The sequence below is a fragment of the Teleopsis dalmanni genome, chromosome 2 (assembly GCF_002237135.1).
Source record: "Teleopsis dalmanni isolate 2A chromosome 2, ASM223713v2, whole genome shotgun sequence".
Lineage (NCBI taxonomy): Eukaryota > Metazoa > Arthropoda > Insecta > Diptera > Diopsidae > Teleopsis > Teleopsis dalmanni.
In genome coordinates this window covers 160,644,187-160,661,958 of record NC_051847.1, presented here as the reverse complement: position 1 = coordinate 160,661,958, position 17,772 = coordinate 160,644,187, and the positions used below count along the sequence as shown (strand labels likewise).

Sequence of the window (17,772 nt, the reverse complement as noted above, 5' to 3'; positions counted from 1 at the left end):
TAATTAGTTTTGCTGAATAGAAACATAGTAAGTGGGCGTTTTGTGTGCAAACTATAGAGCAGAATTCGACCATAAAAAAGTAAATGTATGTGTAAGGTGTGTATTATAAATACAAACAATTTTATTATTTGAAGAATTTGGCATTCTAAATGAAAATCTTAAAGAGGCCAATAAATGTATTATGAAATATAATCTCTAGGTATTATATATTTGTGAAGTGTAACATGTTTACATAATCTGCGGAAGAAGTGAAATCAGACGACATGCTTGGCAGCGTGATGGATAGTATAAGTCTTATATAGAAACATTAATGGCCACATATATTGTTTATCGTGTCATCTCATTCGCACGGACTTTTTGTATTCGGAAGAAATTATTTTTAGTGGCTATCAGATCAACTGATTAGACTCTGTGTTAGCGAAGTATTTGGGCATCGATTAATTTTAAATATCATTTACAAATAATTATCTCCGACTGTGTCTATTTTTAGTATTTTTTAAGACATGAATTTATTAATTTAAGCTGCATATAAAATCATTGTTAAATGTTTTGTAATGTGGTGATTTTCTAGTTTTTTCCAAAAGCGTTGTAGTCGTGTGAGTTATTTCAATTTGACCCATCAAATCCAATTTGTCTTATTAACTACATTAATTGGGTTGTTTGATTTTTGCAAATTTTTATTGTCTAAATAGAATATGTAAGGAAGGTAAAGTTTTAGAACGGGAATATAGAAATTTTAGACGAAATTATCATTCAACACGTTAGTTGGATTGCTATATACTTTCATAAAACATGGAGAATTATATTCGAAGCAATTTAACTACAAGTAACGATGGAAATGTCAAAGACCACCTTATTCATCCTGACCAAGTAGCTTTAAAAACTAGAAATTTCAAATTAATGGCCGACCCCTCACTTATAAGGGGAGTCATCAAATTGTATCGTTACGATGGTATCGCACCACCAGATTCAGGTTTAACACCCATCGTCGTAATGGATCCTAGACATGGTGGAACACGTATCCGATCAAGACCTATTGAGCCCATGATATTAACTGTGCCCAGGTATGTTTGAATATAAATTTGAAAAAAAATTAATATGTTGTTTTTAGGTTTAAAATTGACAAGAACTATGTTGGAGAACCACCATCAGTCGAAATAACAATCACTAATTTGAATGACAACATAGATAAACCATTTTTAACTGGGATGTTGGACAAATGTGGAATTCAAGACGATATTAACATATACCATCATCCAGTCAGTAATAAACACTTGGGTGTCGCACGTATTGTTTTTGAAACCCCAAAAGCTGCTCGCATTTGTATTGACAAATATAACCAAACATCTGTTATGGGAAAGGTAATAATAATATTCTCGTTTTTAATTTAATTCAGCAGTTTATTAGAATTATTGTTTTGTTATTAATGAAGTTTTAAAAATTTATATTTTTTTATAGCTAATAAATGTGTTTTATGATCCATTTGGTACATTATGTAAATCAACAATTGAAAATATAATGTCCGCAAAACCCAGACAATCTATACCAAATACTCAACTTGTGAAGCATAGTTCGTCCGACACTGTTATACAAGCACCTAATCCAATTTCACATATAGTCACAAGTACTTCACGCAATAAAGTATTACAGGATAGAGGTTACGAAGAACGTCAAATTTTATCACATAATCGTGAACGATATAATGGAAATGATCGGAATCATGCCGATATAAGAATTACTCGCGACCGAGAACGTAGCAGAGATCGATATTTATCTTCATATGATAAAGACCGATCCAAGCATCGGCATTATCATAGAAAAAGGGAACGGTCTGTTGATTATAAATATAATTCAATGAAAAACGGTAGCAAACGACATGACCACAACAGAGATCGAGATAAAGAAAGATCTATAGATAACGACAGACGCAGTAACATATCTGGTAAACACAAAGATCTAGGTAGTAAGGAAAAAAATCAAATATGTAAAGAGCGTGGTGACAAATATTCTTCTAGGCAACCTAAATTACATACGCGCGACAATTTAGGTGACAATTCGACTTCGTCAAGATATAATTCATTGAACACGTCGGCGTCAAGTAATATACAGTCAATTCCGAATTATTTCTCGACGAATTTGGATGCTAAAAATTCAAATTTTTCGCCTTACAATAATTATTCAAACCGTCATCGGACGGATCGCAAAGACTGGACAATAAGTCATCCAAAAGTATCTCCGCCTACTATACAACCAGATTCAACACCAAATTGGGATGATGATTCCGAAGTTCAACCGGTAACTCCTATATCAAAGTCTTCGCTTGAATATTTAAATAGTACAAAGCAATCTACAATATCTTCATTCCAGCTTTCTACGTCCGGCTTGAGTGAAAATAATGAAGTTAATGCTGTGAACGTGGATTTAGATACGAGAATAGCTATGATGTTCAAAGGTAAATCATTTGGTGATGCACCCCCATTTCTTCAAATGGATAGTAGTGAGTCCGATACGGAAAAAATATTTCATAAAGAAATACGAATTATTGATGCAGATAAAAACAAAAAATTGAAATCAAAATTGCTCTCCCATAAACGATTTAAACGTCCAAAATCACAAAATTCTAAGATTCAACAAAGCACCAGTGATATATCTTCAAGTGATGATGAAATATTACTAAAAAAAGAATCATATAGCCCAATCATTTCAGGTCATTTAAAAGAAGATGATAGGTTATCGCTGTCAAGTATATCATCACAAGATGGAAATGGACAACATATTGAAGAAAAGCCTCCACCTGAACCTTTTAATGTTGTGGTGAATTCATCTTTGAATTTACCTAATTCAGAAAAAAATAATAGTGATATATATTCCTACCCTGTAACGTACTCTAACTTCTTATATGGACAAATAAATTCGTCTCAATATTTTCAAAATCCTGCATATATGCCATCAACTTATCTTCCTGGATTTGGAGCTGCTGGATTAAATTCCAGTTATGTTATAAATGAACAATATAATAATTTTAATCTTTCACACTGCAAATCAAATGAAAATTATAAAGAGATTTATCATAATAGATATGAACATTATATTAAACCAATTGAAGAAGTGGTAAATCGTGTAAGTGATGAACTTAAACAAATTTTGAAGCGTGATTTTAATAAAAAAATTATTGAAAGCACTGCATATAAAAAATTTGAGATGTGGTGGGATGAAAATTTGCAAAAAAATCGCTTTAAAGATAAATGTGATAAAAATTTAGACAAAACGTTACCCGTAACGACAAGTTTAACATTTCCGATTCAATCTAGTACAAAAGTTGATAACCAGATTTCTAGTATTACACGAGATATATCAGATTACACTTCATATTCTACTATTGGTTTACGTGCTTCTATACCGAAATTGCCTTCATTTAGACGCATACGAAAAGAAAAAAGTCCACATAATAATAAAGATATAGAGAAGCATCTAAGTGATCAAGAAGAAATGGTTCATGGCTCAGATTCAGAGTTAGACGAGGGTAATTCTGTTTCTGCAATTTCACAATTTAATTATCAACAAAATGAAGAATTAAATACAACAAAAGGTTTCTCAATTATTACAAAACATAATCGTATATTAAGTACATCAAGTGTTTCTTCATCTTCCTCTGAAAACGGTGAGCTTCAAAGTAGTGAAAATGGGAGTACAGTATCTTATGATGATTTGAGTTTAATATCAGATGAAGAATTAAAACCGAATGTTTCTAAACATCGTAATTCTGATTCTTGTGACTCTAAACCGAACGTTTATTCTGACTCCGAATGTGAACAGGTGACTAAGGACGTGGTTCCATCCATATGCAGAAATATAAGAAGAGCATCTCTGTCTGATCTGGAAGATATAAGTAAAGATAGCACTTTAAGCATTGAAGAAAATAAAATTACAAAAACAGAAAATACTCCTATCATTTCAAAAGATTTGGAAGATCAGCAGAACGTTATTGATGTGGGTATAAATAAAGAGAAAAAATTGTCAGAAGCTGAAAAAAAATCAGTGTTTGATCGAATATATAGTGACTCTGAAGAGGAGCGAGAATATCAAGAACGGCGACGACGGAATACTGAATATATGGCACAAATTGAACAGGAATTTATGGAAGAACAAAAACGCCAAAAGAATGAAGAACAGGAAGAAATTAAAAACAATACTACTACTAGTCCAATACCAGAGAAATTGTCGACAACAGTTCAAAATACTTCAAAAACCACTGCATCACATACTCTCAGTGTAGCATCTTCTATAGATACTCCTAGTTCTAATATGGAAATATCCAGTGAAAAAACTGTTATCACTACAAGGATAAATACTGTAGACTCCAATAGTGAAAATAAATTGAAAAATGGCTCTAATATAAAAAATACTGGATCCCAAGATATATTACAAAAAGATATATCTGATGTCGACCAGTTCTTATCTAATGGATACAATAAAATTGACACTACAAACACGAATGTGTCAAATATTTTAAAGTTAGAATCAATGAATTCCCAAACAGATGGTGTTGAAATGTCGCCGAATTCTTCTGATGATGCATCTAGTCAAGCGAGCCAAGTAGCACTCGAGCATTGTTACTCATTACCTCCTGAAGCTGATAACACTTCTACCAAAAAAAATCAGTCATCTAAAAATAATACATATTTCAATGAAAAAACAACTGTGCAATTCAAGCATCACCTCTCTCATGATCACGGTAGCTATGCGACATGCGTTTCTCAACACAGTACACATAATGATAATTTTAGCTCAAAAAAACAGTATTCTGATTTTGAATTATCAGTTATAAAGCCTGGTCCTGGAAGACCAAGAAAAGATTCAATACGTCTAAAACGCAAATGGGAATCGTCTGATCGCATACAAAAATCAAACCAAACAAATCTTTCAACCACGTTTAACTCACACCAATTTCATAATTTTATTCCTGCTGAAATATTTTCACCACGGGATCCAACTACGGAGCAATTATTAGTTTACGAGTTCCTCACGAAAGGGATAGATGCCGAAGATATACAATACATGCGGTTGGGTTATCAAAAACACTTACATAATGATTATGTATATGGGTAAGTTGTGATATAATGTTATGCATATATATTGCATAGAACTAATTAAAAAAAATTCATAAGAAAAAAACATGGCAATGACAGAAGTAAAAAATTAATAACTTTTAAAGAGTACAGTTTCTAAACTGCACTTATTAGAGTGTAGATCCCCTTATTAGAGTCTAATTAATGTATAAACTAAGAGCCTGTCACTTTTTCACCGACATTTTTATATTACCATCGAATAAAAAGAATTAATTTAATTTTCTGAACAGTGAAAGATAAAAACTGTTATATTTCGAATTAAATATTGCAATTAATATATGTTTTTAATGAAATTAATTTGATCAACAAATTGATACATTTTTGGCACTCTTTTGGTATTAAAACTTTCGAGAATTAGCTCCTTTAACTAAATTATAACTATGTAAATTGATAAATGCAAGCTGGTTAGGATTATTAAAAAAATATTTATTTACACTAGTAGTGATTTCTACTGTGTTCCGTTCATAAAGTTCGTAACAAAATTCTAAACTAAGTGAGCAATGCTCCTACTTTTAAATTCAAATAGCCTGAGCTTACAAATAAAGCTTTTTACTCAAAGCTTGCTCAGATCATAACTTTAAATGTATCTTATTCTCTATAATTTTCTCTTATAAATGATTTTCTAATTTATACTTAACTCTACAAAGGGAGAGCGTGCAATAGTTATATTTATATTTTATTAATTTTGATGTTTATTTAGGATTTCAATCTGCATGATTTGCGAAAATGATTTTTGAAAATTTTTGATTATCTTATAGATATTTGCTAAATAATACGCACTGGGTTGATCATTGCATTACTGATCGTTCGTTAATGCCACCTTCAAATAAAAAACGTAAAAAAGAAGATGAATTAATTCGTCATAAGACTGGGTGTGCACGGACAGAGGGTTACTACAAACTTGATATACGAGAGAAAGCTAAACATAAATATCATCATGCTAAAGCAAATGCAGACAATTCGTTGTCCTTAGATCGAGTAGATGAACAGGCGCTTCCTACCCACAACAAAATTGTTTCAAAAATGCAGGGCATTTCCCGCGAAGCAAGATCTAATCAACGAAGACTTTTAACAGCGTTTGCATCAATAGGTGAATCAGAGCTTCTTAAATTTAATCAACTTAAATTTCGAAAAAAATTACTCAAGTTTGCAAAATCTGCAATACATGATTGGGGTTTATTTGCAATGGAACCAATTGCAGCAGATGAAATGGTAATTGAGTATGTGGGTCAAATGATACGACCTGTGGTAGCTGATTTAAGAGAAACAAATTATGAATCAAGAGGAATTGGAAGTTCATATCTATTTCGCATAGATATGGAAACTATAATCGATGCTACTAAATGTGGTAATTTAGCTCGTTTTATAAATCATAGTTGCAATGTAAGTATTACTTTCATCAAACTGTAAATTAGATTATAAGACTTTCTTTTATCATTACAGCCAAACTGTTATGCAAAAGTAATAACAATCGAATCGGAAAAAAAAATAGTCATATACTCAAAGCAACCGATAGGCGTGAATGAGGAAATAACCTATGACTATAAATTTCCGCTTGAAGAAGATAAAATAGCTTGCTTATGTGGAGCACAAGGTTGTCGAGGAACACTGAATTAATCTATTATAAATAAGTTTCAATCTTAAAATAAGCTTTAATTTATTTTTTTAATTAACTTTTACTTATTAACATTAAGTTGGCCGTATATAAATTGCTTGCAATACTTCCTGTGTATTATATAATTTTTAAGTTTATTGGCGTTCTTTGCAATCAGTTTTATAATCATAGTTAAACTCTTTGTTTATTAAAACTAAAAATGTCTTTTCAACAACTACTTAGTGTTATTAATTAGACCTTTATATAAGTACACATTGAATTGAATTCGACGTGAATATATTTCAATTATTTATGTAAAATTCATTTACAGATCACCACCTTACTGTATTTTAGCAATAAGATATTTTTATTTTAATAGGATGTTTTAAAAGAATATAGCATGTAAATTATAAAAGTTATTTTCATCTGACAAGTGTACATTCTAAATTAAGTATGTAAATCTCATTTAATATCTAAAAGAACTTTAAATGTAATATTATGTAATACAGTTGTACGTGATTATTTATATAAAAAGCCTTAAATTCTAACATTTATGTGTAAGCTTCTATACCATCACATTTATATCCAGGTGCATTTTCTCTTCATCATTAATGATTTATTTCGTCAAGAACGTAAATCTTTTGCACACTCTATTAATTTTTGCAACAGCTTTCCAGTTATTATTAGAAGTTATACATTGATCTGCATAAAATTTAACTTTTTGCTGGATGGTTTTTTATACTACATGTCTCAGTTTAAGTTTTCTTTTCATAACAAATAATTTCATCACTCTATATGGGCTAGCAGTTTCTTGTAGTCTGAAGAAGTCAATATTGTTTCACATATTTTATCTTACATAGAATTTTGAAAACTCAATATTTGAGTCCCATGGAAAATTAAATGGTCAGGCTAAAAAATGTATCGGGTTTAATCATCAGCAAACTGCTTCAGCGCATGACGGTGCGAAAAATTAGGGATTAAAGTTCGAAGTTTTCCTTTTATTACAGCACTTAGTTCTGTCATAGATTTTGCGGTAATTTCTTATAGTATATTGTAACACTTACCCTTAACTTACGGTTAAAGTTAAATCGCGGTTTGACAGTATGCCTATCTATAATCTTAAGATAATCTAAATATAATACAAATAGCGAAAGGCAAACAATTGTGCTAGAAGTTCTGTGATGCCAATGCTGATGCTTGATGCTAATTGTTTTCGTGCAAGAAATAAAACTCTTGTTAACAAATATCGTAATACTAGATTTACGTGAGTTTTGATTGTAATTTTAGCTGTCAAAAACTTTAAACTGACATCTGAAATTAATAAGCAAAAATATAGATTCACATGACGTATCAATGTAATTTTATTATATGTATATATTATACTGGATTTACACGAGAGGTTCGATTGTAATTTTAGCTGTCAATTTAAATTATTCTTGATTTCAATAGCAAAATAAGATCAAATAAAGAAGATTTGTACTGCTGAAATAGGATTGAATTGTGATTTCTACAAAATCAAGTTGATTTTAACTTGGACAGTTCGCCGTCGTACAGTATTGTGCAGTATGTATATATATCATATGCGCAAAGAAAATAATTTTTGAAAGTAGTTATATATAATAAATCTATCAATCAATATGTTTGATTTTCTTCTTGATTTTAGATGTCATTTGAAAATATTTCGCAGCTAAAGAATAAAGAATGAAACCTGTGTAAATCCGGTATTACACAACTGGAAAGACAGATAGACTTAAATATATAGAGCTAAATAAGGAATGTAAAAACCAATGCCACAATAGAAGAAAATAGTTCGTACAAGATACAAGTTGAACTCAACAAGACTAAAAATAGCAATTAGTGCTTGTAAATGACGAGAAAAGTAATATCTTTGCTTCAAATTAACAAATGTCATTGGGGTAAATGATTTTTAAAACCACTTTAGAAGAATTCTAAATTCTAATCTAAATTCAACCGATATATAGTATGGTGAAATGTAATAAAATTATGATTTCTTCGATAAGCAAATAACACTCTAAAATAGAAATACTTAAAGGTGGAAGTAAAATAGGGCGCTAAGAAGAACTGTATACCTAGTGAGTTCTTCTACAATGAGATTTACGGTAAAGGGCCATTAGAGTAATGCCTTAGCACAAACAAAATATTATTAAAGAAAGATATTAAAGAAAGGTGACGCTAATCAAGCCGCCAACTATCATGGAATATCGTTCATGAGCTTCATAGCAAAAATATTGGTAAAAATAGTATATTCAAAGACTGGTACAAATGATGGAAAGACATAATATTTTAAATAAATTCTAAACAGGGTTTAGTGCAAAATATTTAACTTTACAGTGCATATATAATCTATTGACAATTGTCCATGTTATATTTGAAGAAAGGAAGATTTAAAGGATGAATCTTATCACTTGCAGTGGAATATGGAAATGAAATTAACCAAGCTAATGATCATAGTTTTAAGAAGAGGCGAACGACTTAGTAATGTCGCATATTCGTCGTTTTGAAGAGGTGCAATAAAAATGCTCTCCGAATATGAATACAAAATGACTTTCCAGAAATATGATAGAGAATGATACATAATTGTAAAGATGTGTCTTAATAGCACTAGAAACATGTTCCTAAATAATTATATATATATATATATATATATATATATATATATATATATATATATATATATATATATATATATAAAGTCAAACTTCCATAACTCGAACCAAAAACAGTGCACCAAAGTTTTAGAAAGCAAATTACATGCAAATCTGCTTCCATAACTCGAACTTCTATAACTCGAACAAAAATTTTGTTCCGTGCTCACAGGAATATGGGAAAGTGCATTCTATAAGTTGAATTTTGTTTTAAGTATGAATCCATTTTGGTGTTAGGGGAAGTCCCTTTTCCAAATCAAATGTTTAATTTTTTCTTTCTTATGTTGCTTCTTTGTGCAAATGCCAGTCGCTAGCAGCGTGGTTTGCAGTAAATAAAATAACTTCCAATGCTACTCTTAACGTTTATATTGAGCTTGACAATGAAATTTGTACATCAAACTTTCCTAAAGATAACGATATTATTGAGCATTATAGCTCTGAATTAGTTTATCCAAACCTAAGCGCAACGGAAAGTGATGATGAGGGTTCGGTGGATGTAATTGTCTATCAACCTTCCAAGAATGAAGTAGAAGACTTATTCAAAATTTATATTTGCAAACGCATGATACTACAAATGATGATCACTATAAGAGTATGAATAAAGTGGAATCTCTTTTTACTGAAAATAAGAAAAAAATTAAAGTCCCAAACCCTAATTTCTGAATATTTTACTTTGCTATAACTTCTGTGCCTTATTTGATTGCAAATAAATAAATATATTAAAATGTGATTCTAGTTTCTTTCAAAAATAAAAAAATTCTCTAACTAGATGTTTCCATAAGTCGAACCTATTCTTTGCAAAATTAGAATTCGAGTTATAGAAGTTAGACTGTATATGTATATATAAATTGAAACTTAAAATTATTTAAAGGGGTAGAAAGAGCAATTCAGGCATAAGTAGCACAACTTTTGGGATATGCTCTATTTGAAGATATACACTTTGCAAATATGTATATTTTGTCAAAAAATACATTCACTACTTGTAATTACTCTTTCTTATGCCTCACTTTAGAAACCAACATTGACACAAACCGTATATTCTCTTTAGACTAACGCCTGAAATATGTATATATGACCTTATTTGTGTATGGTATTTCACAAAATTATCCAAAAGAAAATTTGGGCATATAAAATAAATCAGTTAAGAGCATAGTATAACATCCACTAGACAAATCAGGGTACAACGAAATGAAGCTGAAATCAAAAAAGGGCAGAACTATTACCATTATTCATTTTTTCTTCTCCAGGGATTGCTACCTTGAGGTGGTGGCGAGGCTCAGTATGTATAATGTTCCTGAGAGCGATATTGGTTGTAGTGTAGTTATTGGCTGATCTAACTAGTGATCAATAGCAAAATTGCTGACTTGAAAATCAATTAAAAAAAAACAAATATTAAGCAGCGGCTACTGCTCCATATAATGTCTGGTGCTTAAGTTAAGCGAAGAAAACTTAGAGTGAGTGCAAAACTTTGTGTATCTGGTGGAGTGTAGTTACAGCTAAAACTGGTGCTGATGATGTCGTCAACAAAGCAAACTCTAACTTTGATATGCTGATGAACATATGGAAATCGAACTAAATATCTCATAAAACGAAACTCCGCTTTTTCAAATTAATTATAAAATCTGTACTCTTTTATATTTGTGAAACATGTAAAGGTTATAACCGCATTGAAGCAAAAATACATATGCCTTGAAAGAATAAGAAATGAAAACCTGTGGAGCCGTTTACAAGAAACAGTTCCAAGTTAGATAGGTCGACGTAAATTGCAATGTATTAGCTACACACTTCGAAAACTTGCGAACCATATTACAAAAACTATTTCTAAAAATTGACGATTTTTTATAAGTTTTCCTTAATTTTTCGTAATTTGAATTTTTCAATACATAAATAGTATCACTTTTGTTCCTCCAATTTTTGATGTTTTTGTTTTTTTTTTTTATCCGGAAATATTTGCGTATATTTTTTCAAGGGACTGGTTTACTTTTTGGTGCTATTTTCCTTATTGTTTCTTATTTAAAGTTTGGTGGTGTCGCATATTTTCTTTTATATGAGTATGCCAGTTTCTCTTTTATAGCAATATCTCTATCGCTTGCTAATACTTTGGTAATTGGATAGACAATTTTTTTGGCCAAAGCTTTAGACAAAGAAGTTTCTTCATATTCGAACTTCTCAGATTCAGTTTCAGTTACCTGTGCTGTTGAACACTGTGACTGAAATGTTATGGGGTCTTCTGTGGAGTTCAATCGAAATTTTTTCAGAGGCAAGCCTTCCACTTAAGGGTTTTTACTGCATTGCTCTTGAACCCAGCAACGTTTTCTTTGCTTTCCTTATGGAAACCGTTAGCAAAATCTGGATTATTTTCCATCAACTGAAGCAGCATTTGTAACTACACGAAGTTCGGTACGAATTTTTTCTTTCTTTTTTATTTAAAATTTATTTAGAATAGGGGAAATTGGAATAGGGACAAAAGTTCGACTCCTATTTTATTTAGAATAGGAAGAATAAAACAATAATATATTTTTTTTTATAACTTTCATAAAAATGTATATATATATATATATGTATATATATTTATAAATACTAATAATTATAATTAAATAAATACAAATAATTACAAATATATATAAATACTATTATAAATAATATTCAATGAGGTAAAAGAAATAGATTGAAACACAAACATATTTTCTCACTGTTTTTCAATTTAAAATTTATATATTTAATTTATATATATACATTTAATAATGCAAAATGAATAATATTAGCATTCAATAACGTAATAGAACGAGTAATAGAATTAATTATAAAATGCAAAGTGAATATTTGCATTTAATAATGGAAGACGAATAATTGTATTCAATAACGCAAAATATGCTTTGAAGTATTTTCCATTCCTAGCCTAGCTTTTTGCAACACTTTGTATATCAACTATTGCAAGCAAATATATGTTTGTACCGAGGGAAATTTATTAATAAAAATATATATAATTTAGAAATAACTTATAGTTACCGCAACTTACCATACAATCTGTAGATTGATTAATTTATTTCAGTAAATAAAAAGTGTTACTAAACAATTGTTAGTATCAATTTTTTAAAACGTTGACCGATTCACAAAAAATCCGAAACAATAACACGACTATTTTAAAAGCCAAAATTAAAAAATGCTAACACTGTTTTGAATGATATATTATAGTAAAGAATGTTTCACTAATTGAAAGTAGAAACAATCATGTTACCAAACATATTATAGATAATAGTTTCGTACCAGTACGTTCCTGCAAAATGAAACAGATCTTTATAATTATGTGTTTATTTTTGTTTTTTTAAATTTATTTGCATATTTAACTGTGCAATTGCGATATCTTCTAAGGCTGACTGAATTTTTGCTAGCATGTGATCCCCGGATTTAACGATATTTTCCAATTGTTCAGCAGCCTCCTGATTCTCAACTTCAAGACGCTTCAGACTTTGATTCTGTAGCTCATTCGAACTGTCCTCGTTAGGCAATGATTCAATTAAAGTGTCGATATCCTTGGCACATCTAGATATTAGTTGAGAAAAAAGTTGGGCGAAGTCATCTAAGGTAGCATTTTGCTTTGGCGTCTGTGAACCAGTTCGTTCAAAATTCGTAAATTTGCTCGGGTAAGAAGTTTGTTGTATGATTCCAATAGCGTTGCAAAAATGCTCGGCTTGCTTTAATATAACAATTTATATATTTCACCTAAAATGTTGTACATTCTTCATATACAAACCTGATTAACTGTATCTTGTAACTGTGTTAGTCGATCAGCCATTCTAACACTTTACTGCTAGTAAAAACTCACAGTTTTAACCATATCCAATACAAAATTGTTTTTGAATAGAATCCGATCAAAATTACAAACATCAAACTTCAAGTTTTAATACAGCCTGTTGTACGACTCGCTGTATCGCCACGTATACATATATGCCATATCACCCTCACGTTGTTAGTGAGTTTTTCAATATTTAATATGTAATGAACCTACTTTTTGTATCCGGGGTAGTACTCAGCCGAGTCCAAGGTCTTACAAGAAATTTTTATTCGCAGAGACCCAAGCGTTTAACAACGTAGTTTCCACCGTTGCGATGTAATAAACAATAATAGACAACAAATAAAATTCTTTTTTTAACAATATAAAAATTTTAATTATAGAAAATAAATAAATAATTCAAAAGAAAATTAGATTATAATATTGTACGTTTTTCTATTTGACAATTTTTATACGCATTTTTATTTCAGCAAAAGAATTATTCCAGAGATCGAAAATTGTATAACACTTTTTTTTTTTTTTAATTATATGAAATAAATAAATAATTAAATTTCAAAACAATTATGAATTTTAAAATAATATTAAAACAAAATTAAATTACATTTAATTGTACATTAATTTTTTTTTTCTTATGTTTTTCTATTTGACAATTTTTATACGCATATTATTTCAGCAAAAGAACTATTCAATAGATCGAACATTACCTTAACATTTCAGCTTCGTAATGATGTAACATCCAATTCAGGGTGAAAAGAAAAAAAATCCAGCAGCACTTAAGATTTCAATTACCTCCTTGTGTTCATCAGCATGTCGAGAGGACACCCAAGCCGCGCCGCGCCCGTTGCCTGCGGTGTCAACACTTTCGTTAGGATATACGAAATTCGTAAAGAACTTGTACTTGTACGGACTCTTATAATCGACCACTGTTAAAGCCGTCGATTATTTCTTTTTGTACTGTTGTTCTTTAAAATTTTTCAAAGTAACTCAAATAAATTTTTCGATTTATATTGTTAAGTCCACCACAAATATTTTTACCGCTTCGCGCCGTGTCGCGGGTACCATACGTTGTGTTCAAAATCAATCACGAGCGATTTTATTATTTTAATTAAAATTTCTAAGATTCAAACTTCTTTATTTAAATTTAACTATGTATCATACTAATAGGTTTATAAATGTTTCACTTTTTTTACTTTTATTCAACACAAAGAAGAAATAAGCCACACTTCCGAGCCTTTTTTTTTTTTTTTAAAAAAAATTTGTTGTTCGACACTTCACCGCACTGTGTCCAAGAAAATCAAAAACCAAGAGAGCTCTTCTTTCTGATGCACGCAGTTTTATATCGTTAACGATCAACGGTATCAGCTGTAACTACGTTAGAGTTCAACGACCGTGATCGAAGCTCGTTAACTAATCCCACTGCAATGCACCAATGGAAATCCCGCCTCAAGGCGAATTCATGTGGAAGTTATGGGTTGTTTCTGGACTAAGCTTTGTTTCAGTTCCACATCTTTGCTCAAAAGCTTTCTTAATTTGACAGCTCGTTTCTTTATTATAATTTTGTTTTGATCTTTCTTTTTTTATAAAATGTGTTTCAGTGCCATTTACGGAAATTTCTTTAAATTAATTTAATTAATTCATAAAGTTCGATCCAACTAATATTCAACAAGGGCAGTAGAGCATTCTTCCAATATATTAGTATACACAACTTTAATTTCCTTTTTACTTTATTGCAATTTCAGTTTGCCCATTGTAAAAAAATTCGGTTGATGGCGGCAGTGGAATTCGCGGAAATTAATTTGAATTTATTTTAATTAATATAGTTCGAACTATATTAATTAAAAAAAATTAATATTCAAAAAAAACAGCCATACCCACGACGTTGTGACAATTTAAAAATTGCAAAAATTGTAATCGTTACACTCCCTCCTTCCTTTACGAAAGGATATCAATGCGGATATCTCCATTTCTGGCGATACGAATCAGTCGAGTTTTGCCGTCCCATGTCGCCTTGAACCGATGACGCCTGCCTCTGGACCACTTCTTTAAATCATAGCCCTGCTTCTGTAGTATTCTCGCCGGGCTAAAGTCTTCATTCAGAAATTCAGCAGTGGTATCTTCATTATTATGCTTTGATGTGACTGCTTTCTCGTGGGCGTTTTGCTGTTGTAGAATGGCTTTAGCGGTTGGAGGAGTTGCTGGACAATCCCAGTTGTTTATGGTTTGTCTCATAGAGTGCTGTATAACTCGCTGTTCATGGAAATGGTTCATGTAATCATCTCTTGCTTCTGTATCACCTGACTTAAACGGCCAGCTTCGTTTGCGATAGTGCTTGTTGTCATTTTCTTGGCGGTTTAAAATGGTTTTGGCAATTGGAGGCGTTGGAGGGCAATCACTGCTATTCGTCACTCGAGGAGGTGTATGAAGTATGTCCCACCAATCAGGAGGGGCCGTGATCTGCAGGATGTCTTCCAGACGACTCTCGCTCACCTCATCTGACAGCGAATTTTCAGAATGATGACAACTATAAAGATAAACAAGATTAAGTAAGTGGTACAAAATAATTTTAAATTAACAATGATACTGTTTAATTCGACTTAGGTGAGCCGAAATTATTTTATCGCCATGTAGTTCACGCAGCTTCACTATGACCGGTGATACAAAGTCTATTACTTCATACGGTCCTGAATATTTCGGGGCTAATTTTGCATTAAAGCCGTCTAGTGCATTAGATAGTGGTTGTGAACGATTAAGTACCAGTGTGCCAAGTTCTGGTTTCCACTCCCGTCGTCGGAGGTTATAATATCTTGCCTGGTCTTGTGATGCTTTTCCCATGTTTCTGCTAGCAATAGCGTATATTTCAAGTAACTTTCGTGCTTTGTTATCTGGAGATTCTGTAGCTCTTCCAAGTCCTGGTGTCACTGCATCATATAATGTACTCGGCATTCGAAGCTCTCTACCTTGAGTAATATATGCCGGACTGAAACCTGTTGAACACGAAATAGAGGAGTTTATCGCTAACACGATTTCGGGTAAACACTCGTCCCAGTGTCGGTGGTCAACTATTGAGTTTTGCGCGATCATTGTTTTTATTGTACGATTTGCACGTTCAGTCGGGTTCTCCTGAGGTGTATAAGGGGCTGTATGTTGATGTTTTATGCCCAACTCGACTAAGAATTTTTGAAACACCTTGCTCGTAAATTGTGTTCCATTGTCTGTGACCAAGATCTTCGGAATCCCAAACCGCGCCATGATGTTTTCTCTGAAGGCTTTTTTAACACCGGCCGTCGTGGCGTTCCTCATTGGTATAATCTCCACCCATTTAGAGAACTTATCAAAAAATACCAACGCTACCGTATTTCCTTTAACTGAACGTGGTAAGGGCCCAATAAAATCTGCACATACTGTTACCCATGGCTCTTCTGGTAAACTCGTTAACATCTTTCCTGCACTAGGCTGTTGACTGACCTTGTATTTTTGACAGGTATCACACTTCCGCACATATTCTTTGATGTCGCGATACATTCCTGGCCAAAAATATCTCGATGTAACTCGAAGGATCGTTTTTTGATTACCTAAGTGCCCTGCCGTGATATCATTGTGACACTCTTTTAATACTTGAGGCCGAATGGCTTGCGGTACACACAGTTTCCAGCAAGGATGTCCCTCGTTGCTATAAGAGTTGGGTATACGACGGTACAGCTGATTATTTTCGATAGAATAGTCGGGGTATTTACTTGGATTATCGGTTATTGCTCTTCTCAAGTTCGTTAACCATATACAAGACTGTCCATCTTCTTTTTTCATATCAGGTATATTCACCAGGGCCAGTGTAGTTTGAGGTTGACGAGATAGTGCATCGGCGACGACATTATACTTTCCTTTTCTATATTGTACCTCAAAATTGAATTGTTGCAGCTCTAGCGCCCAGCGCGCGATACGACCAGTTGGATTTTCAATGTTGTTTAACCATTTCAGCGCCAGATGATCGGTTATGACTACGAAACGATAACCTTCTAAATATTGTTTCATTTTTCTTACTCCCCAAACAATCGCCAGACACTCCTTTTCAGTCGTCGAGTAGTTTTTCTCAGCTGGATTTAAACTGCGACTTGCATAAGCTATCACCTTTTCTTCGCCGTCTATTTCTTGGGTCAATATTGCTCCAAGTCCAAAATTACTAGCATCTGTCTGCAATACAAATTGTTCGGTGAAATTGGGGCACGCTAAAATTGGGGCACTCGTTAATTTTTCTTTCAACATATCGAACGCCACTTGTTGCTCTGACGTCCATTGCCATCGTTTACCTTTCTTTAATAACATCGTAAGGGGTTGTATTGTATTTGAAAAGTGTGGTACAAAACGGCGATACCACGAGGCGATTCCAATACACCGTCGTAGTTCCTTGAGGTCTTTTGGTACAGGTAACTCTTTTATGGCTGCAATCTTTTCGGGATCAGTGTGTATACCATGTGGTGTCACCAAATGCCCAAGATACTTTATTTCTTTCATGAAAAATTTACATTTCTGTACGTTGATTTTTAGATTTGCACACCTTAGTCGATGGAATACCTTTCGCAAATTTTCCATATG

General features: G+C 32.0%; 2 protein-coding genes across 6 annotated transcripts; one reads left to right on the top strand and one right to left on the bottom strand.

The window, feature by feature from the left end:
* The first annotated feature begins 208 nt into the window (after window positions 1–208).
* LOC119686199 (histone-lysine N-methyltransferase SETD1) lies at window positions 209–7,246 on the top strand. Of its 3 annotated transcripts, none has more exons than XM_038100705.1 (6): window positions 209–596; window positions 693–1,064; window positions 1,112–1,361; window positions 1,459–5,105; window positions 5,888–6,512; window positions 6,573–7,246. In XM_038100705.1, the coding sequence occupies exons 2-6, from the start codon at window positions 793–795 to the stop codon at window positions 6,744–6,746; spliced, it is 4,968 nt and encodes a 1,655-aa protein (XP_037956633.1). In that variant the 5' UTR covers window positions 209–596; window positions 693–792; the 3' UTR covers window positions 6,747–7,246. The 3 variants fall into 3 exon arrangements, with proteins under 3 accessions (XP_037956633.1, XP_037956634.1, XP_037956631.1); XM_038100706.1 differs by having other exon boundaries at window positions 209–1,064; window positions 1,459–2,295; window positions 2,368–5,105; XM_038100703.1 differs by having other exon boundaries at window positions 209–1,064.
* A 5,353-nt stretch (window positions 7,247–12,599) lies between these two features.
* On the bottom strand, window positions 12,600–13,253 carry LOC119680856 (mediator of RNA polymerase II transcription subunit 21). 3 transcript variants are annotated; one of them, XM_038093858.1, is made up of 3 exons: window positions 13,144–13,253; window positions 12,738–13,084; window positions 12,600–12,666 (listed from the first exon to the last, which is right to left on the bottom strand). In XM_038093858.1, exons 1-3 carry the CDS (start codon window positions 13,183–13,185, stop codon window positions 12,636–12,638), a joined length of 420 nt encoding a protein of 139 aa, XP_037949786.1. In that variant the 5' UTR covers window positions 13,186–13,253; the 3' UTR covers window positions 12,600–12,635. The 3 variants fall into 3 exon arrangements, with proteins under 3 accessions (XP_037949786.1, XP_037949784.1, XP_037949785.1); XM_038093856.1 differs by having other exon boundaries at window positions 12,621–12,684; XM_038093857.1 differs by lacking the exon at window positions 12,600–12,666 and having other exon boundaries at window positions 12,686–13,084.
* Between the last annotated feature and the right edge of the window lie 4,519 nt (window positions 13,254–17,772).